The sequence below is a fragment of the Bos indicus x Bos taurus genome, chromosome 5, assembly GCF_003369695.1.
Source record: "Bos indicus x Bos taurus breed Angus x Brahman F1 hybrid chromosome 5, Bos_hybrid_MaternalHap_v2.0, whole genome shotgun sequence".
NCBI lineage: Eukaryota > Metazoa > Chordata > Mammalia > Artiodactyla > Bovidae > Bos > Bos indicus x Bos taurus.
The window spans coordinates 9,939,981-9,959,662 of NC_040080.1; the positions used below are offsets into that span (position 1 = coordinate 9,939,981).

At 56.8% G+C, this 19,682-nt stretch overlaps 2 protein-coding genes across 2 annotated transcripts in view; one reads left to right on the forward strand and one right to left on the reverse strand.

Annotated features, from left to right (window-relative positions):
• KCNJ4 (potassium voltage-gated channel subfamily J member 4) overlaps positions 1-8,300 on the forward strand; it is a 24,264-nt gene extending 15,964 nt beyond the window's left edge. The window contains exon 2 of the mRNA XM_027540792.1: positions 6,179-8,300. Coding sequence (XP_027396593.1) covers positions 6,218-7,552 — 1,335 coding nt within the window. The 5' untranslated portion in view covers positions 6,179-6,217 and the 3' untranslated portion in view covers positions 7,553-8,300. The remainder of the gene's footprint in view (positions 1-6,178) is intronic.
• LOC113892229 lies at positions 4,545-18,691 on the reverse strand. Its single transcript, XM_027540793.1, has 2 exons — positions 14,580-18,691; positions 4,545-5,812 (listed from the first exon to the last, which is right to left on the reverse strand). The coding sequence occupies exon 1, from the start codon at positions 16,845-16,847 to the stop codon at positions 15,873-15,875; it is 975 nt and encodes a 324-aa protein (XP_027396594.1). The 5' UTR covers positions 16,848-18,691; the 3' UTR covers positions 4,545-5,812; positions 14,580-15,872.
• Between the last annotated feature and the right edge of the window lie 991 nt (positions 18,692-19,682).

Consider the following 19,682-nt stretch of genomic DNA (forward strand, 5'->3'; position numbering starts at 1 on the left):
GAAATGGGACAGTGGTGTTAATTCCTCCCACCTCGCCCAGGGAAATTATACCTCCCACCCCAGCCCTGCACCACCCGCATTGCCCTGTGGGTTCGCCCTCTGGAGAAGAGTCAGTCTCCCCTCCAGGTCCAAGAAGGGCTCGTGGCAGGGGGAGGCTGCTTCGACTCAGAAGCACCCGCCCCATCGCCTGCCTAATTACAGACACTGTGCTGGGTCCTTCTCTCATTCCGCTTCCTTCTTCCCCACTCCCCGGCCGCAGAGCTATTACGGTCCCCCATCTTACGAATGGAGAGAAGGAGCCCCTGGCTGGAATAGTTAGTGGTGGAGCCGGGTCTTGAAGCTGGGTTTCTGGTCTTCCAGGCCAGAGTTCTTACCTCATCCTCGTCATCATCATTTTCATCTCATCTCATTCTTTGCGTTTTACCCGGAATGCCCTGTTGACCCCTCAGCCAATGTTTTTATTATATACGTGAGGTAGGCATTGTTAGCATCTTGTTCATTTTGCATATAAGCAAACTGAGGTTCACAGAGGACATGCTAGAAGGCTGACAGAACTGAGTCCAAGAGCCTAACATGCTGGTTAAAGCCCCAAATGTGAGGCTTTAACCAGCCCATGTTTTCATACAGTTGAAGAGAAGTTGAGTGACGGCCAAGGGGCTGCAAGGAAGCAGGGCTGGCAGCTGGCAGTGCAGCCTCAGAAGACTTCAGAGAACAGGGGGGCTCGGGCTGAGCCTGGAGGGCTGGGGAGAGGCACGAGGGGGTCTGGGTTGCATAGGGCATCGTGAGAGGTGATTGGAAGGCCAGAGGCTGGGAATCAGGGTGAGCCAGGGCCTGGAGCCAGCGGGCTTGAGTCAGAATCCTGGTTTTGCCTCATCTGCTGTGTGACCCCCATCTCTACTCCCCCATCCCCACCCCACCCCCAGCCTGTGATTCTTCAGCTGGGAAGAGAAATAATTGCCCTGCTTGTTGCTGTGGTAGGTGCTTAATAAATACTTGTTAAATTAACAAAGAGTTGCAGTGATGCTTCAGTGAGAGAGACCAGGCAGCGCCTGGCATAGAGCTGGCACTTCCAGAGTGTTCCTTCTCTGAGGGTGGCCACCAAGAAGGATGGCAGGTTCAGCAGGGCCCATGCTGAGCTGTGTGACCGCGGGCCGGTGCCTTCACCTCCCTGTTGTCCCACTGACACCAAAGGGATGCCCAAAGTCCTGCCGTTGGGCTAGTGTGAGTCGCTCAGTCATGTTTGACTCTTTGTGACCCCATGGACTGTAGTCCACCAGTCTCCTCTGTCCATGAAATTCTCCAAGCAAGAATACTGGAGTGGGTTGCCATTTTCTTCTCCAGGGCCGTTGGGCTAAGGGCTCCCTATATCCAGGCTTCTGCCCCCCCACCTCCCTCCCACATCTTGGGGCTGAGTGCACCCGCCTGCCCTGGGTCTCAGGACCCACTGCTGCTGCTGTCTGGGGCCGGAGGGCCTGCATGATCTGCCTGCAGACACCACTGTGACTCCCACGAGGGGCAGGGTGCTCGTGGGGAGACTCACCCCACAGCCTGCCTGGGCTGCTGGAGCCTGCAGGAGCTGCTGCCACTTTAGCAGCTTCTCTTTTTTTTGCAAAAGGAGTTGTGGGCAAGGAGGGAGCATTCAGTGTCGTAAAATCATAAGGAAAGCCTAAGAGGACACAGGGGCCGGGTGGTCCTCCTGCCTCTCCGGACCCCCTGGCAGGCAGGGTCCAGCCCTCCTTAACTCCCTAGGAAGGGGCAGGAGAGCAAGCTGACAACCCTGCTGGTCACCTTCACTCCCTCCCAGAGGCTCAAGTGTCTGCCAGCTGCCAACTCGCGTGCTGCAGCCCTGCTCTCAGCCTCAGTTTCCCTAGTTGTCTAGGATCCAGATGTTCACCCCATAGCGAACTTAACCGACCCACCAAAAAAGTAACTTGCACAGCATTGTCGATGCTCCACTTTGCCAAGAAAGGACATTACATTAAAAAAAAAAGCAACCAGCATTTCCCATCTCCATCATTTCCCCAAAAGCAAGAACATTCACCACGAAAGATGTTGCAGGCTGCACTCTTAGAATAAAGGACAGGAAAGGCAGGAAGCACCCAGTGGGGAGGGGATGGGCTTGTCCCAGATCACCCAGGGAGGCAGCCAGGGGGCCAGCCCTTAGGGCCCCCATTCTGGAAATTCTGTTCTCCAGAGCGTGCTCATGAGCTACATTCGGTGCAAGTGGGTAAGACCAGCTCCCTGCCTTCCAGAAAAGTACACTTAACTGTAGCCATGGTGCAGGCACCTGAACAGCCAGGGTTCTCTTTCTCTCTCTTTTAATCAAGTATCTATATTCGGAGGGGGGTGGTACCCAATTGTCAATGACCGTCGCCTCTCTCCCATGATCTGTGGCCCTTTCTCTTTCATACTTTTTCCCTCTGGCCCTTGTGCCTTCGCTAGGAAGACCCGTGTGACAAGTGAGGGACAGAAAAGCTGGCCATCTTCTGGCCTCAGTGATCCGCGGGCACTCTCCAAGTGTCGGACTCGTCGCTTTGCGGTGATCCTGGTGCCGGCAACACAGCGCAACCCGCCCCCAGCTCCCACCCGGGCTCCTGCAGGGGCTGCGGTGACGGGGCAGCGGTGTATCTGGACGGGTCACTGCAGACGAGGGGCTGGGCCTCTCACCAGCCCAGGGTCTTCAGGGGCACACGCCACACACCGGCTCCCGGAGGTGGAGGGTGATGGGCCTGGGGGCAGCACCTGCTCTCGGTGTCTGCTTTCCCAGCCCCCCAGGAGTGGACGTTTCTGATCCCGAGCTGATGCACCCGGCGGGGGTGGCCCAGGGTCTAGCCTAGGGCAGGGGCTCGGGAAATGGGGTGCTGTGACCGAGAGAGGAGGCGCGGGGCCTGGAGATGAGAGTCCCCACCGGGCTACCGTGTGGGGCTGGGGCTGGAGGACCAGGCTGATGGGAGAGTGGAGCTGATGGGAGGGCGGGGCTGATAAGAGGGCGGGGCCTATGAGAGGGCGGGGCTGATGGGAGGGAGGGGCTGATAAGAGGGTGGGGGCCGACGAAGCGGGGCTGATTAGAGGGCGGGGCTGGGGCTGCGTTGAAGTGGAGGATGTGAGTGTAGAGGGTGGGGAGCATGGGGGCACGGACATGCGGAGCCTCTTCCTGGGGCTTGACTGAGACTCCTGTCACTTCCACTCAGGGATGGGAAACAGCGGGCATCGCTGGAGCTGGAGCGGGGAGCGCCCTCTCCTGCAGGACCAGAGGAATCCCCAAGGTCAGGGCCAGTCCCTTTGGGCAGCAGACAAGGCCCGCAGCTCCGCGGGCCCTGTTGTGGCCTCGGGCAGGACTCTCACTGTCTCTGGGCCCCACCATCCTCAGCCAACAAAGCTCAGATCACTGCTCTCTGTTCCCTCTAGCTCTATTCTGCAAGGCCGCGGCCACTGGGTCCAGGGCCTGCCTGGCTGGACTGGGGCCCTCTCTTCCCACACCCCACACCCTACCCCAACCCCCTCCAGGGAGGAAGCTCCTCTTTCCAGGAGCACCTTGACCTTCCAGGAGTGGGATTGAGGTGATCGCCCACAGCTGGCCCAGCTGCTCTGGGACCCTTAGCAAGTTCATCCCAGCTCTGAGCTTCCTTGCCTCAGATGTAAAATGAGGGTTTTGTTGGTTTTTTTTTGGCGGGGGGGGTTGCTGTGCTAAGTCTTCATTGCTGCCCGCTGCCCAGCTTTTCTCTAGTTGTGATGAGCAGGGGCTACTTCTAGTTGCAGGGCTCAGCTTCTCATTGCAGTGGCTTCTCTTGTTGCAGAGCATGGGCTCCAGGGTGCATGGGCTTCAGTAGTTGTGGCGGAGGGCTCAGTAGTTGCGGTTTCTGGGCTCTAGAGCACAGGCTCAGTAGTTGTGGTGCAGGAGCTTAGTTGCTCCGAGGCATGTGGGATCTTCCTGGACCAAGGATCGAACCTGAGTTTCCTACACTGGTAGGTGGATTCTTTACCACTGAGCCACCAGGGAAACCCCAAAATGAGGGTCTTGAAATCACTCATCTGGAAACCCTTACTTTGGGCTCTGGTTCTTTCTGTGGTGCTCATGGAGGCATTGGCAACAATGAGAGAAAGTGAAAAGGGACATATTTAGTGAAGGAAGACTTCCCTGAAAGCCATTTATAGCCTAGGAGGTACATCTGGCCCCCAATCCCTTTAGAACTACCACCTGGAGCCCTGGCCATTGGGATGCTAGGGGGGTAGCAGAGAGGGGCTGACTCTCAACTAAAACCAGGACCTCTTAAGGACTGGCATTGCCCACCCCCATTCATTACCTGTGAGATCTTCAGACCCATGGGTCTCACTGGTCCCATTTTCCAGATGAAGAAACTGAGGTTCAGAGCTGTCAAGTAACTTGCCCAAGTTACATGGTGGATCTGGGACTTCCAGGACTGGGGGGGTCCAGGGAGCTCATTTTAAGGGGGGGAAGAGAGATGAACCCAGAGTCATGGTGGGGTGACCGTGGGGATGGGGGGGGGGGCAGGGCTCGCTCTCCCTGGGCTGAGAGAGGGAGTTTCTCCTGGGAAGAGGCAGGCGCTGAAGCCGTTGATCTCTAAATTACAGCGTTGGCGCGCACCGGTTGCTGCGGCAACCGAGTTGTCCTGAACCGGGGAAGTGTATAAACATTGCCACAGATGCACAATTAGATCAGGAAGAAGAATAGAACAGAAAATAGAAACTTCCAGCCTTATATAATTCTGGGCCAAAACGTTACTAGGAACCCGGGCCTGGGCCCAGCCCCAGCCCTGCCAGCCAGCTGGGGCCCTGGACAACACCATCTCTCTCTTGGGGCCCCATGGAAGGCAGAGGTGATGGCGGGGGGTGGGGGTCTGCCCTCCATGGGCCAGCTGGTACACCCACCACCCAGCAGGGTGAGAGGCCGCCTCCACTGAAACAGCTGGGGATGCTGACAGGCAAATCCTACCTCTCACCAGCTTCCTCCTGCTCCCTGGGAAGCGGGAAGGAAGGCAGGAGGCACTGGCTTTCACAGAGCACCTAGTCTCCTTGGGTTCCTGTGAGGCAGAGTTTTCATCCCCATTTTACAGATGAGGAAACTGAGGCTCAGAGAGTAGAAATGAGTTGTCTGCAGTTATATACATAGCTAGGTGGTAGTAGTTTGATGCCTCCCTCCTCCCCCGCACCCTACCCCAGGTCTCCACACAGTAAACTCAGTGATAATGACAGCACCTGGGGGCTGAAGAGTTAGACCCTCCTGGATCTGGACCCACTTACCTGCTGTGTGGCCTTGGATAGATCACTTTTCCTCTCTAAGCCCCCATTCCCTCACCTGTGATATGAAATAGGGATGCCTACCCGGGGGTCAAAACTCAGAGCTCCCCTTCCTTCCATCTTGACCACCACTTTGGAGTCTTCATCCACCGCAGCTCCCGACAAGTCTGGGGACAGGATAGGAACTGAGGTGGGGCTGTGGGTCCCAGTGCTACCCAGAAGAAACTTCTGCATTGAAGGGACTGTCCTGAACCTGCTCTGTCCGGCATGGTAGCCAGTAGCCACACATGGCTACTGAGCCCTTGAAATGTGGCTAGTGCAACTGGGCAACTGATGCTGACATTTTATTTAATTTTAACTGAATGTAAGAGGCACAGGTGGCCAATGGCTGCTGAACTGGACAGGACAAGGGAATGTCCAGCCCTTGAGAGACCCAAAGGCAGAGGCTGAACACAGGGAGGGGAGCGGGACCCAGAGCATTCACAACAGCCTCTGTTCAGGGCCAGTGGGATGATCGGTGGGGGGTGGTGCTGAGATGGGCATCCAGAAGCTCCTGGAAAGAAAAGGAAGAGCAATCAAAGGAGGTTCTGGCAGGGGGATGACGGGCAGAGGGTGCAGCAGGAAGGGCTGGGACTCGGACCAGAATCCCAGTGGCCTCAGCTACTGGTCCAGCAGGCCCCAACCCTGGAGCTGGGCTGGCCACAGAGGCACTTTCTCGCTGTCGTCAGAACCATCTTAACATTCTGCCCGAGTGGTAAAGGAAACTTTGGGTCCTAGTCCAGGCTTTTCCCCTCCTGGGCATCTTTGGGCAGGTTCCTTGCCACCCTGGAACCTGGGTCCCTGGGGGCATTTGGAGAGCCGTCCCCCACAGTACCCACTCGCTCCCTGGCACCTCACGTGTCTGGCTTCTCCCCTGCAGGCCCCGCGTCTTCCCAGGTGACCACGCCGGCTTCAGGACATGCACGGGCACAGCCGCAACGGGCAGGCCCACGTGCCCCGGCGGAAACGCCGGAACCGCTTCGTCAAAAAGAACGGCCAATGCAACGTCTACTTCGCCAACCTGAGCAACAAGTCGCAGCGCTACATGGCGGACATCTTCACCACGTGCGTGGACACGCGCTGGCGCTACATGCTCATGATCTTCTCCGCGGCCTTCCTCGTCTCCTGGCTCTTTTTCGGCCTCCTCTTCTGGTGCATCGCCTTCTTCCACGGTGACCTGGAGGCCGGCCCGGCAGGGGCCGCGGCGGGGGCCCCAGCGGGAGGCAGTGGAGCCGCACCCGTGGCCCCTAAGCCCTGCATCATGCATGTGAATGGCTTCCTGGGCGCCTTTCTCTTCTCGGTGGAGACGCAGACGACCATTGGCTACGGGTTCCGGTGTGTGACAGAGGAGTGCCCGCTGGCGGTCATCGCCGTGGTGGTCCAGTCCATCGTGGGCTGTGTCATCGACTCCTTCATGATTGGCACCATCATGGCCAAGATGGCCCGGCCCAAGAAGCGGGCGCAGACGTTGCTGTTCAGCCACCACGCCGTCATCTCGGTGCGCGATGGCAAGCTCTGCCTCATGTGGCGCGTGGGCAACCTACGAAAGAGCCACATCGTGGAGGCCCACGTGAGGGCCCAGCTCATCAAGCCCTACATGACCCAGGAGGGCGAGTACCTGCCGCTGGATCAGCGGGACCTCAACGTGGGCTACGACATCGGCCTGGACCGTATCTTCCTGGTCTCGCCCATCATCATTGTCCACGAGATCGACGAGGACAGCCCGCTGTATGGCATGGGCAAGGAGGAGCTGGAGTCAGAGGACTTCGAGATTGTGGTCATCCTGGAGGGTATGGTGGAGGCCACGGCCATGACCACCCAGGCCCGCAGCTCCTACCTGGCCAGCGAGATCCTGTGGGGCCACCGCTTCGAGCCAGTGGTCTTCGAGGAGAAGAGCCACTACAAAGTGGACTACTCGCGCTTCCACAAGACCTACGAGGTGGCTGGCACGCCCTGCTGCTCAGCCCGGGAGCTGCAGGAGAGCAAGATCACCGTGCTGCCCGCCCCGCCGCCCCCGCCCAGTGCCTTCTGCTACGAGAACGAGCTGGCCCTCATGAGCCAGGAGGAAGAGGAGATGGAGGAGGAGGCTGCGGCCGCTGCCGCCGTGGCTGCGGGCCTGGGCCTGGAGGCGGGCTCCAAGGAGGAGGCGGGCATCATCCGGATGCTGGAGTTTGGCAGCCACCTGGATCTGGAGCGCATGCAAGCCACCCTCCCGCTGGACAACATCTCCTACCGCAGGGAGTCCGCCATCTGACCTCTGAGCCCGCCCTCTTGCTTCCCGCAGGAGCCTCGCTGGGGGGTGGGCTGCCAGGACACCCTCTCCACACTCAGGACAGAACTCACCCTGGCTCCGGACCTTCTGGAGGGACCTGGGGGCTTCAAAGACTGGGAGAGCCCTTCCTACTAACTCCAGAACCCAGGCCTGGGAAAGGGCCAGGACACCCTTGGTCTGGTCGGCCCGATTCCCCAGCACCTACCCACTGGCGAGCTCAGGAACCCCAGACCCCTGACCCTTTCCCCACCGACCCTTCAAGGACATTCCCCCTTTGCTCTCAGAACCTTGGGGAAGGCGTCTGGACTGTTGGGGGGTGGGCATCTTGGGGTTCTGGGGTGGGCCACTGGCTAGTTTGGGAGGGTGGGAGGGGGGTGCGTTTCTTCTGCATGACTGTGGTCTGTTGCTCATGACTTTCTTTTGTAAATATCTATAAATGGAAAGATGGAGGCACCGAATCCACCTTCTGCCATGTGTACCCGCAGGACTAGGCGGTGCAGGCCCTCTCTGGGCACCCTGCCCCCTCCCCGCCCAGCTGGCTGGTCCCTCGAGGCCCTTAGAGCCAGCTGCCTTGGCCCCTGGATAGTGTTGGGTTTGGGTGCAGAAGTGGGACCCCAAGGAGCAGGATAAGGGCCGTCCCTCCCTGCGGTCCCTCTGGGCCCATAGGCCCAGCCCAGATCGACAATGGAGTTTGTAACTATATATTTTTAATAAAGTATATGGTCCATTAGGGGTGGGCTGGTTGAAAACGGAGGGTTGGGAAGAAGAGACAGAGAGAAAGAGGGGCAGAGAGAGATCAGCATGATGTGTGTCTCTGTGTGGTATGTGTGTGCGTATGGGGTGTGTGTGTGTGTCATGTCTCTGTGTATGAAGTATATGTAAGTGTGGTATGCATGTGTGTGTGTATGGTGTGTGTGTATATGTATGTGTGTGTGGTATTGTATTGTATATGTGTGGTATGTATGTGTGTGTGGTGTGTATGTGTGATATGTATTTGTGTATGGTGTGTATGTATCTGTGTATTATATATGTGTGGTATGTATGTGTGTACGGTGTGTATGTATGTGTGTGTTATATGTATGTGTGTGTTGTATGTGTTGTATATGTGTCGTATGTATGTGTGTATGGTGTGTATGTATGTGTGTGTGGTATTGTATTATATATGTGTGGTATGTATGCATGTGTGGTATGTATGTGTGTATTATATATGTGTGGTATGTATGTGTGTATGGTGTGTGTGTGTGTGTGTTATATGTATGTGTGTATGGTATGTATGTATGTGTGTGTTATATGTATGTGTGTTGTATATGTGTGTATGGTGTGTATGTCTGCGTGTGTTATATGTATGTGTGTGGTATGTGTGTTGTGTATGTGTGTATGGTGTGTATGTGTGTGTGTGTGTGGTATGTATGTGTGTATTGTATAGTTGTATATGTGTGTGCCCTTTTCTGAGAGACTGACCCTTGGAGAGAACTTTGTCACCTGCTGGTCTCCTTTCTGGGAGCCGGTGGAAAGGATCCTAAATGGGCATAGAAGGCCTGAGTGGGCTTGAGTCAGACCTTTGCTATTAACAAGCTGTGTGGCTGTCAGCAAGTTGCCCACCAACTCCTGGCCTCAGTTTCACTCTCCGTAGAATGGAATGAGCCGTCCTTTCAAGGGACGATGGGCATCCTGTGTGGATGCCAGCCAGCCCTTTGTAACTCAGGGGAAATTGGCAAGGACCTACTTGGTTTACACCCTCGAAATACACACACACATGGTGCCGGGCTGACGAGCTTGACTGCGGGACACTGTGGCCAGAAGGGCGCTGGGGGCAGCTGGGAAGCGTGGTCATAGTTGGGCTTGGTCTCTCCTCACTGTGGGGCCTTGGATGGGCCTCTTCCCTTCTTCAGGCTTCGGTTAGCTTGTGCTGTGTAACAGGCCACCCTAAACATAAACAACACTGGTTTATTCTTTCTAAGGTTGTGTGGGTGGGCTGGTGGGAGCTCCTCTCCTGTTTCTGTGGGCTCACTCCAGCAGCCTTGCTTAGCATGGAGGTCAGCCAGGCCACAAGGTCCTCACTCACTCGCATGTCGGGCAGTAGGTCTCACTGCCGGCCTGGGGGCCTCGGTTCTCCTCCATTGGCCTCTCCTCCTTCAACAGGCTACACCAGATCACTTCACGGAGTCTTGGGGCAGCAGTCGAAGAGGGTGAAGGCAGCAGCTGCAAGGTCTCTTGAGTCTAATCTTGAACTTGTATAACGTCACTTCCATGGCATTTTATTCGCTAATCCAGGTCACGATTCAAAGGGTAGGAAGTTGACTCCGTCCTCTGGGAGCACGGTCAAGTCCCTTGGCAAAAGGCATACACACCAGGTGGACCTGTGACCATCCCTGCTAGTCTATCCCAGAATCTTTGAGTTGTATGTGCCAACTGTGTGCCCAACATTCGGGGTACAAGGAAGCAGAGGGCACCCTCCTTGTTCCCAGGAATCTGCTACACAGATGCCCATCCTCTCAGGAAACACAGGGAACCGGAGGCAGGCTCAGCTGCTGTCAAGGGCGGTTGGCTGCTTTGTGAAGGGCCACATTTCATGTTGGCCGTTTGGGTAAATCGTGGTGCATTCCACGTGCTTTAACAGTTTAAGAAAACACCCTGGGGCCTCTTTCCTAGAAAAGGGGGCCAAGCGCCCAGAGCTCGTCACAATGTCTCTTATTACCTGCATAACACCTTTCGAGGTAGGTGGGGCAAGGATTTGGTCTCAGAGAGGAAATGGAGGCCCAGAGAACTAAGGGGCTGCTCTGAACCAAGGTGAGACCTGTCAGAGGCCCAGGGGCCAGCTTCCCCTTCACTCCCATTCTTCCTGAGGTCCGGGCTAAGAGAGGGTGGAAGGGGCTTCCTCTCTTTCTCCTTTGTCCCTATCCAGATTTCCCAGAGTGCACCCATGACCTTTGGGGGCCTTGAAGGGGCCTACAGGGACCACTCAGCCAGACACAAGTGCGGCTGCTCGCCTGCCCATGTTCTCAGAAGGGCCCTTAGGTGGGCGCACCCCAGGGTCTCGCTCCCTGACCCCAGCGACATCCCTCCATCCAGCCCTGCAGGCCCGGGGGAGGACTCACTGACCTCATCCCCTCCTGCCTGCTTCATTTCAATGATGCTCTGGCACCCAGGGCAGCCAGCAGTAGCTAAAGAGGACCTCAGACTCGGGTACCTTCCACCTGGAACACAGGGTAGAGGTCGTCCGGCCCTGCTCCCATAAGGACCAGGGGGACAGAGTGTGCAGTCCACCCTAAGCGGGCCTCCCATCCAGAGCGATAGGGGGCACTTCAAGATCCCTCCTAAACACCCTCCTCGTCACTGGTTGGCCACTTCGCTCAGACGCTCGTGACAGCGGCTCCTTAAGAAAGGCCCCTGTAGCTGTTGAGATGTGCATGTGATACAGGGTAGGCAAGTTTTGACGAGAGCCCGCAGCAAGGACTTTCGGGGGTATCAAAGTGGAGGACATGGGGTGGGGAGCATAGGGACTCGGGGGGGGGGGGCGGGGCGCGCAGCGGAGCCAGCCCAGAGCTCAGAGGCGAGCACACAGCTGCAGGGAGGCTCCAAGGCTGCAAGCCTGCTGCTCCATCGGTGCTGACTCACCTTGGCTCTCCCACCTGCTCCCTTCACAGCCCTCCCACCTGCCTTCCCCTCCCCTGCTCCCCAGCAAGCAGCTCCTCTGATCTCTCGCTTCACTCCTTCACTCCCAGCTCCTGGCGGCCCTGAAATGGGGGTGGGGGGAGATCGCTGAATCTGGGGGTGTAAGAACATTAGCTATCACAAGCTTGTAGTCACAGAAGGGGCCTTGGAGGCGCCGTCAAGCCCTTCCTTAGCTCCTGCCCCTCTCTCTCTCCTGTGGAGCCAGAGAGTGGGGACCCTGCCTCTCCCCTGTCTACCCTCCTTCAGTCACAGCCCTGGGAGAAAGAGGAACCAAGGTGGGGGCCAAGGCGTAAGAGGGTGCCACTCACGCAGCTGACAGCCGCCCGCATCCCAAATAAAAGCCCCACCACTGGGGCCTAATTCTTGTAGGTTCATCTTTGCTTGCTTCCTTCCTGCCAGCTTCCAAAAAAAAAAAAAAAAAACAACTCATTTTCCTTATGAACTCACACTGCTTAAAGAGAAATAGAAAAGAATCTAGAAGGCATTCAACTCAGCTGTTTGACCCCGTCAAATCCTCGCCCTATCTGTGTCAGGCCTTAGTTAGCTCCCGTGGCTGTGACCCTGGCCGCTTCTTCCTGGATCTGGCTTTTCTCACTGTAGCTTTTTCTGGTGTTTATTGGTATTGGTGGATTCTACACATTTTCCTTCTTCTTTTTTTTTTTAATACAGAGTCCTTGTGGCCCAGCACTGCTGAGAAAACCCCTAGCAGGGTGAGGGTGTAGCTGATGATACTGGTGGTTTTATTTATCTGTTTATTTATTATTTTGACTGCGATGCGCAGTCTACAGGATCTTGGTTCCCTGACCAGGGATTGAACATTGGGCCTCAGCAGCGAAAGTGCAGAATCCTAACCACAGGGTGGTGTTGTTGTTCAGTCGCTCAGTCATGTCTGACTCTTGGTGACCCCATGGACTGCACCACGCCAGGCCTCCCTGTTCATCACCAGCTCCTGGAGCTTGCTCAAACTCGTGGCCATCGAGTCGGTGATGCCATCCAACCATCTCATCCTCTGTCCCCATCTTCTGTCCTCAATCTTTCCCAGTCTCAGGGTCTTTTCCAATGAGTCAGTTCTTCGCATCAGGTGGTCAAAGTATTGGAGCTTCAGTTTCAGCATCAGTCCTTCCAGTATATATACAGGGTTGATTTCCTTTAGGGTTGACTGGTTTGATCTCCTTGCAGTCCATGGGACTCTCAAGAGTCTTCTCCAACACTACAGTTCAAAAGCATCAATTCTTTGGTGCTCAGCCTTCATTATGGTCCAACCCTCACATTCATACAGGACTACCGGAAAAACCAGCTTTAACTATATGGACCTTTGTTGGCAAAGTGATGTCTCTGCTTTTTAATACTCTGTCTAGGTTGTCACAGCTTTTCTTCCAAGGCTCCCTTTCCCTCCTGTAAGTGGATGAATTCCAGTATTTCTCCAAGATACACAACGCTGTGATCAACATCTTTGTGCCTTTTTTTCGTTTGTTTTTTAACTTTTTTTTCCTTCTTGTGGCTGTTTGCTTAGGCTAAGCACTAACAGAATTCTGGACTGTGTTTGCCAGACTTTCTAAAAATGCAAACCCCCAGCACCTGAATCTTTCCACAAGGACAGTGTAGGGCTGGGGCTCCCAGGATTGGAAAGGGGAGGAGTTTCAAAACCAAGCCCCACCTCCACAAGCTCCTCAAGGAGCTCCCTGTGGACGGGGTGAGAGTAGATGTGGAAGACTGACTGGCAATGCACTCAGCGCTGGCACTGGGGCATGGAGCCGAGAGCTCTGGCATTGATGTCAATATTTATAAAGATCGTGAGTATGAGAACTAGGGGGTCCTAGCTTTGAATTCTGTCTCTACCAGTTACCAGCTGTGTGACTTTGGGCAAGTTGATTTATGTCTCTGAACCTGTTTCCTCATCTGTTAAAAAAGGCCATTCGTATCTATGTCACATGCTTTGCTGTTTGGATTAAATGAGATCTCATATGTGACCTGGTGGCTCAGAGGTTAGTGTCTGCCTGCAACACGGGAGACCTGGGTGTGCTCCCTTGGTTGGGAAGATCCCCTGGAGAAGGAAATGGCATCCCACTCCAGTATTCTTGCCTGGAGAATCCCATGGACGGAGGAGCCTGGTGGGCTACAGTCCACGGGGTCGCAAAGAGTCGGACAGGACTGAGCGACTTCACTTTCACTTTCTTTTCACTTTCATATGTGACCAGGCCCCGAGTGGTCTTGGGCATATTATTGGATCCAAATCATGTGAACTGCTTTCCAGGCAGGATTTTGATGAGCTGACCACACGAGACACAGTTTGCAAAACTGACCTCTGAGCTTCCTGGCGGCCATGACTAAAGGGAAGCCTGATAGCTCATTTAGCTCTCAGTGTGTGAGGACTGGGAGGCTAGAGAAGGAGCTTGGGTTCTGACTTACCATATGATCCTGGCTAATCTCTTCCATTTTCTGAAGCTCACTCCCCTCATCTTCACAGTTAAGACGCTGGACTTAATGACCTCCAGGGCCCTGACACATCTGACAACCTAGTGCTCTGTTCCGACATCCTTCAGGGCAGCTGGAGGTCTTGGGGACATGGTGGGGAAGGGCAGAACTGACACTTGGCAAAACTGGGAGGACACCCAAGTCTAGTTTGGCCCCCTCCTCCAATTACTGGTAGCCTCCAGCACCCCCGCCCCCAAACTCACTCCACTCATTGCCTCAAATCTGTTATAAGATCCCCACATAAGCCCTTTGGGATCCCAGCCAGAGGCGTTTGCCCAGGTCCTGGCCATCAGCCCCAGCCGCTGCAGATTTCAGAGGTTCTGTGTCACTCATCCGTTTCTTCGTGGAACAAACATTTGTTGAGCACCTGCTGCGAGCAAGGAAGAGCCTGGTCTCGGAGAAAGGATTTAGCACTGAACCAAACAGGAAAGATGGAGCTGGGGCCTGGCCCCTTTCAGTCTTGGGCTGTGGCACTGGAAGAGAGTTCTGGGCTGGGAGTCCTGAGGCCTCTGGCCTTGGCCCTGCCACCAATGCCAAACGGGACCTTGGGCAATTCCCGACACTCCATGCTCAAGCTTGGGACACCAGCCAGGGAACCTTGGTTACAGTCGCCGTAGCTGTCCATTGCACGGCAGGTACCATAGCAACAGGGCAGGTAGGCCAGAGCCCCTGCTGGCTGAGAACTGGCTTCAGCTCTAACAGTGCCTGCTGTGGGAAGGAAGCCAAGAGGGACCCCTGGTCCCCATGGACGGGGGGAGACAGGCCCAGGGAGGGGGGTTGAGATGCCATACAGAGAAGCAGGTGCAGAGCCCCAAATCCAGAATCAGACCCCTGACCCCCCACCTGTCACTAGGATTACCTCCTCCTGGGATGTGGCGTCCCTGGAATGAGGGTCTGGAGGCCAGCACCTGTGTCTCGTGCTTCCGGGACCTTCCTTGCCTGGCAGAGCAGAGATTCAGCTGGCTATCTCCCTTCCTCAACTCTTTCCAGGCTGTCTAAGCCTCTCCTTCCTCTCCTCCTCCTGGACCTCCCTGCCAATACCTGGGCCAAGGGACCGAAGGAGGGATCCAGGAACGTGGGAGAGGGTTCAGGGAGTGTGGACAGTTTGGAGGGCATATTTTACAGCCATGCAGGAGCAGCTGTGACAGCGGTGGGGGAGGTGGAGAGACACAGACAGAGAGCCAGTGACAGAGGCAGAGACGGAGAAACATGGGGATGGTGGGCGAGGGAGGTGGCCAGCGGGAGAACGGAGGTTCTGAGCAAGCCAGAGGGAGGCAGAGGGCAACTCAGACAGCCAAGCGGAGAGCCGCCCAGAGCAAGGGAGGCAGGGAGGCGCCAGCTCGGCAGGGAGACCCTCACTCAGTCAGAGTGGAGGGCAGGGATGTGTTGGGGGTGCAGATGGTGGCCTGCCCCACACATGAGGCCTGGTGGGTCTATGGGGAAGGAGCTGGATGCTCTGGGGCCCCAAGATGGACAAACCCCAGGCCTGCATCCAGCGAGGCAGAGAGGCCAGCAGAGAGCCCCTCCCCGAGGGGCGTTCTCAAGGAGAAGCCTCGGAGGGGCAGCTCCGTGGAAAAGGCCGAAGCAGCCTGACCAACAAAGCAGCTGATGAAGAGCCTGTGTACCAGTGAGGGGGCAGTTTGGGGTCCCCTGTATGGCTGGACTCCCTGCTGAGGCCCTACAGGGGCTGGACTATGAGGCCACTAAAACCCAAGCTGGAAATGACCAGAAGGCCAGAGGGGACAAAGAAACCCACTCCCAGCTGCTTCCGGGACACCAGTGCTGGGGACAGGCCTGGTGTCAACCCTCGCTTAGCAGCTGTGTGACCCCAGCCTCTTCCCTGACCATCAAGACGGGGAACATGGATGCTGGTCCCTGAAGCCTGTAGGTGGGGTCGTGGCAACTCTGTTCCAGCCCCAGCCGTGAATCTGCCCCTCACACCCAGTGCACACACCCCCTTTACAACTTGAAGTTAATCTCAGCAACCCCTCACAATGAAATGCCCGTGCTTTACAGGTTACAGAGCCTCTTAACCTCTGATTTCTCATTTGACTGACACACCCCCCCCCCATCAGCCCTGGAAAGGCAATGCTGTTATTATCCCCATTCCACAGATGAAGAGGCTCAGGGAGGCCCCGTGTCTTACCCATGGTCACGCAGCAGCTCGGGGCTCCACCCAGGCTTTCTGGCCTCGCGGTGGATGGTGTTTCAGGCCCTGAGCCAAACACAGTGGACACCGGCTTAGAGGAGAGCGAGATGGGGCGGGGGCGTGGATGTGGGGGGAGTCAGCTACTTTGAGGAGTAGGTGGGGCTGCGCCAGGAGAGGAGGAGAGATAAGCAGATGAAGGGGTCTCTCCCTGCAGGTCGTGGGGAGACCTGGGTGGTCTAGCAGCAGAGGAGTGAGAGGTGGGAGAGGCCTTTGGAGGCTGAACATGGCCGCCAGTGGGCCCGAGTGGGAAGCGGGCAGGGAGAAGGCACCGCAGACCCGGGCGGGCAGGGCGGCAGCCCTGAGGGGACCCGGTCTCAGTACAGCCTGTGAGCTGCTGCTGGGGCCTCCGAAGGAAGCTGGCCAGGACAATGGGACCCGATGGGGCAGCTTTCTGGGCTCAGCAACGAGATGGGCAGGAACCCCAGGCGCTGCCAGAGGAGCCTCAGCAAGGGATGGGGGTGGGGGATGGCAGGACAGGTGACTGACGGGAAAATGGGAGGCATGGCATGCGTGGCTCCAGTCCTGTCCCCGACAGATGAGCCGGGAGAGGACATGCACAGCTGAGCACGGCAAGCGGCCAAGGTGGGAACCCGCGGTGAGGATGGACAGGACTATTTCTGGCCAGGTCTCTGCAGGGGAGATGGGGGTGAGAAAGGGCCCGCAATGGCCTTGCTGCCACCCCTCTTCCCAGCAACCAAGAACCCTGGCTGGGGGCAAGCGGGGGCACAGCCTTTGGCTCAGGAAGGCCCTGGCTCTCGGTGGCATCAGGAAGGAGCAGCAGAGAGGGCAGGGATGGGATCCGGCAGGCTTGGCGAGGGGCCAGCGGCGCCCCTTCCTCTCTGGGTTGTCCTGGCCCACCTGCTTGCCCTCCCTGGGCTTCATCTGTAAAAGCGACCTGATAATAACCATTCTGCCCATTCCTCTCTCCTTGGAGACAGGTGGGCCTGACCTGAAGGGCCAGAAATGGGTTTACAGGAAGTGGCAGAGGCTAGCAGAGGCTAGGCTTGGAAAAGCCCCTCCAGCGCCCCGCCAGGCTCCCTGTCAGCCTCCCTGGGAGACACGGACCTTGAGCCCGTCTCTTCAAATGAGCAGATGGGGAGACAGGCCAGGAGAGAAGGGACTTGCCCGTGTTGTGCTGTGTCGCGCAGTCACTCAGGGCAGCCCAGGCCTGAGCCTGCTCCTCAGATCTACCTGTGAAATGGGGGGTCACAGGGGCTTCCGTCCCCGGGGGCAGCTCAGGGGGTCACCGAGCTAGTGTGGGAGAGGAGTGGACTCGCAGTCGGTGCTCAGGACACGGCTTCGCCTTCTGCGTGTTGAGGTCATGCTTGGGTACACCACTGAGGTTAGCACACAGCCTCAGGCGTCATCCGGGCCCCTGGCGCTGCCTCTGAGTGGCATGGCACAAGCTATGTGGCCTCTCTGAACCTCAGTCTGTTCTTCAGAGAAATGGGGAGCATCCCAGCTCCCTCTCCCAGGGCAACCAGGAGGACAGAGAGAAGACGAATGCCTCAGGCCCCAGAGCAGCACTGTCTTCCCCTCTTCTCAGCCTGAGCCCCCCACCACCTCACACCCCACTGCCAAGGCCCACACCTACCCACTCCTGCTGGGCAGAGAGCCTGGCCTCGGAGAGACTGCGGCAACCTCTCCTGTCTGGCAGGGAAGTGATTCCAGCTCGCCTCGGGCCCCCAAAATAGAGTCCTATTTTAGCTTCCAGCTCCTCCGTGGAGAGGCCCAGAGCGCCATGCGAGGGTGTTTGGCTGCCGAGGGCATGCACCAACCTCCCTCCCCGCCCCCCATCCTGCCAGGCACGGCCAAGCTGTGCCCTTGGGCCCCTCCTGCCTCCTACTAACCTCCCCCTGTCCCGGGCACCCAAGGCCCTCCACTGTGGCTGGGCTGCCTGCTCCTTCTGGCTCGGTTCCAATTATTCCAGCTTTAATTGAGGGTCTCGGTGCTGCGTGGATGCCATTTCTTCCAGAGGTGCATCATGAGAATCAGGACCTCCCTGTTCTTCGTTGTATTTTTCAAATGAGGCCCCCCCGGGGCCTTCAGTCTGGTCCCTGTGTCCACAGTCCTATCTTAGGGGGAGCAGAAGTTCTCATGGGGGGCAAACGAGGGAGATGGGATGCTGAGTGAGCAGTGCAGACGCACAGCTTACTCAATCAGCCCCACAGACCCCGTGGGGCTATGCAGCTTCCTGCCTCAGGGCCTTTGCATCTGCAGTTCCCCTGACCAGAGTGCCCTTCTCCTTCATCAGCAGGTGCGACTGGGTGACAGATGGCCTGTGCTCAGAGGCCACGCTTTTAGCCCCACCATGGTCACTCTGGAAGGAGATCTAAGCAGAGGGATGGCAGGAGCAAAGCATGGTCTCATGAAAGAGGGGACTGTGGCCAATGGGCAGGATGTTTAGGGTTTCTGGAGACACGAGGGAACTTCACTGTTTCCCTTGTTTTGCAGACAACAGGCACAAAGAAGTGAAATAATTTGCTCAAGATCACTTTTGAGTGAGGAAGCTGGAATCTGAGCCTGGGGTGCAGGGGTGTGTGGGGGTCTGTCTCCAGTGTCACACCCTGAACCCTCTTAACTAGCCTCTGGGCAGAGGCTCAAGAGGTTTGCTAGATGGGAAGAGGATGAAAGCCTTGATGCGATTCCGGCCAGTGGCCCCTCTCACTGCTCACCAGCTGTGCATCTTCACATGTCTTGCTCAGCTCACCTGCCTCGCCTGTCAGTGTGGCGCTGAGAACTTTCCCTGTGGAGGTAGGGGCTTGGGGGACCCACATCTCAGATCCCAGGTCTGGTGAGTGGATGGTGGGGAGGTGGTGGAGATAGGTGGGACGTGGGGGCAGGGTGGGGCAGGCAGAAGGCTAGAGATGGTTCAGCTGCATCCCAGTACACAAGGCCACGGGTCAGTCAGCTCCTCTGGGTTAAAAGTAACATCAGAGGCTCAAGCAACCTTTCCAGAAGCCCAGGCTCACAACTGCCCAGCAGGCAAAGCAGAGTCCCTCTTCCAATAGTTCCAGTCCTCCCAGAATCCAGCCTCACTGGCCAGGCTTGAGACACATGCCCACCTCTGAGCCCACCACTGCGGCCAGGGGCATGGACCCCTCTGACTGGTGGACATGAGTTGTGGACACAGAGAGGCTCCTTGTTTTAGTCACGGGACTGGCAACCTGGGGCGGGGGAGGGGGAAGGCGAGGCCAGAGAGGCTGAGAAGAGAGGAAGGAAGCCAGGAACCAGAGATGAAGGACAACAGCTGGGCAGGAAGAGGGCCCCCCTCTCCAGCCTCAGCTAATGTCTGGTCAGATGTGAGCACAGAACCCGGGAGTCAGGGGACAGGCTCTGCTGGCTGTGTAACCCCAGACAAACCACACCACGTCTCTGAGACTCAGCTTTCTCATCTGTAACATGGGTGCTATAGTGGTACCGACCTCATGGGCTGTTTTGGAAAGGAAGGAGATTAAGTACTTAGCTCATGGCAATTCTTTTTACCCTCATCCTTTGAAGTTCATCTTTTAATCCCTGTGCAGGTGTTGACCCTGGATCCCTATCAGATAGTTGGCAAAGCCCCTTTCTAGCCATCACTGGCAATGGTCCTGCTCCTCCGCTGGGAGGTACTGGCATCACACCTATACTGTCTTACAGGTGTTAAAACAGCCCTGGCAGCTTGAACAGCCTGCGATTCAAGGTTCCTCGTTGGGTAAGAGCCGGGACGTCACCGATACTCTTAAGCCCGAGTTCCTTCCATCACAGCAGCTG